At 31.7% G+C, this 1,323-nt stretch overlaps 1 protein-coding gene across 1 annotated transcript in view; it reads right to left on the bottom strand.

Annotated features, from left to right (window-relative positions):
* Positions 1-90: 90 nt before the first annotated feature.
* Positions 91-1,323, bottom strand: part of LOC126908440 (5-oxoprolinase) — a 12,809-nt gene continuing 11,576 nt past the window's right edge. Inside the window, exons 22-23 of the mRNA XM_050690496.1 lie at positions 380-477; positions 91-299 (exon numbers count right to left, since the gene is read on the bottom strand). Of these exons, the coding sequence (XP_050546453.1) occupies positions 144-299; positions 380-477 (254 nt within the window). The 3' untranslated portion in view covers positions 91-143. The remainder of the gene's footprint in view (positions 300-379; positions 478-1,323) is intronic.

Below are 1,323 nucleotides of genomic sequence, written 5' to 3'. Positions count from 1 at the left end.
CATTAGTTGATATTTTGACAATTTTTTGTTTGTATATGGCCATAGTAGATGATCATAATGTAGTAAAGACTTAATAAATATATAGATATATAAATGCTATCAATTTTTTTTATTAAAAAATATGTATTTATAAATAATAATTTTTAAACTGACTCTTGGAGCATTTGATAATTGTATAACGAACCTCGTTCCATGATAGAATTGACAGTTGTTTTTTTAATATTACTACTAATATCATTAGTATGGCTAACTAATGAACCATAACCACCTCCTCCAGGAGTCAACAAGAAAAAGGTGTCCTGTAATTGATTATCAAAATTTTGCGTTTTAAATAAACAAATAATAATGAGTGATTAATATACATTATCATTTAACTTACACCAGGTTCCATATCAACAGCAGTTTTAGCACCAAGTCTTATTTTTCTACCATCACGTTTTATCAATATATTTTCTCCTCTTTTTCCATTTTCTCCGCCTATAAGTAACAAAAACATTAAACATGAAAAATCAAGAAAATAATTTTTAAAAATTTTTTTCAATATGGTAGCTTATGAACTGCATAGACGCTGTTGGGAAATGGGGAGGAGACTATGGGAAGATAAACTCGATCAGAAGCCATAACTGGTACAAACACTACTGGAACGGGATCTGATTAGGTGAATAGTGGAACTGTTTCTCGGAAGTCTTATAACAGTAAGCATACTGGAGAAAACAAACTATATAGGGGCGTTCACTTCTGTGACCAAAGCCCCTTACAACCCAACCTATAGAAAAAATGTTGGAGAGAGTAAGAGGATTGCGTTTGTCGGGGTAGTCTCTGGTATAGGACACGCTCAAACAAAACCCGAGATGCCTTATCACTTATCCTTGACCGTAGATGTTGGCATAAATACAAGTCATGTCTGGAAGCCGCCAATGAGTCTATGATTAACGCTCTCACTGTCATAACACTCGTGTGTTTTATCATTTTGACTTATGTTTATCATTTCTTGAAAATATTTTAATAAAGTTAATTATAATAAACCCAGCACAGGGGGGTCGCGGCACAGTGGTGACGTGGCATAGTTGGATCAAGTATAATGATATCTGACAGTGATTAAAATCACTATCAAAAAAAAACGCTTCGATGCAAATCTTTAGATAGTGTTTAATTTTAAAAAATTGGTGGATTATTCCAAAAGCTTCATAAACTGCTAGTTCCTTATTAATATCCTGATTAAGACAAAGTATGTCGAATAAAAAAGAGATTATTAGAAAATAGTATTTCCCATAAAAAAATTATATTGATCAATACACTTTTCAATAAGTTATAGCATTATAA

This window comes from Daktulosphaira vitifoliae, unplaced genomic scaffold (assembly GCF_025091365.1).
Source record: "Daktulosphaira vitifoliae isolate Bord-2020 unplaced genomic scaffold, ASM2509136v1 Scaffold_5, whole genome shotgun sequence".
In the NCBI taxonomy this organism is placed as follows: Eukaryota; Metazoa; Arthropoda; class Insecta; order Hemiptera; family Phylloxeridae; genus Daktulosphaira; species Daktulosphaira vitifoliae.
Note: the sequence above shows the minus strand (reverse complement) of the source record. Positions and strands in the feature narration are given on the sequence as shown.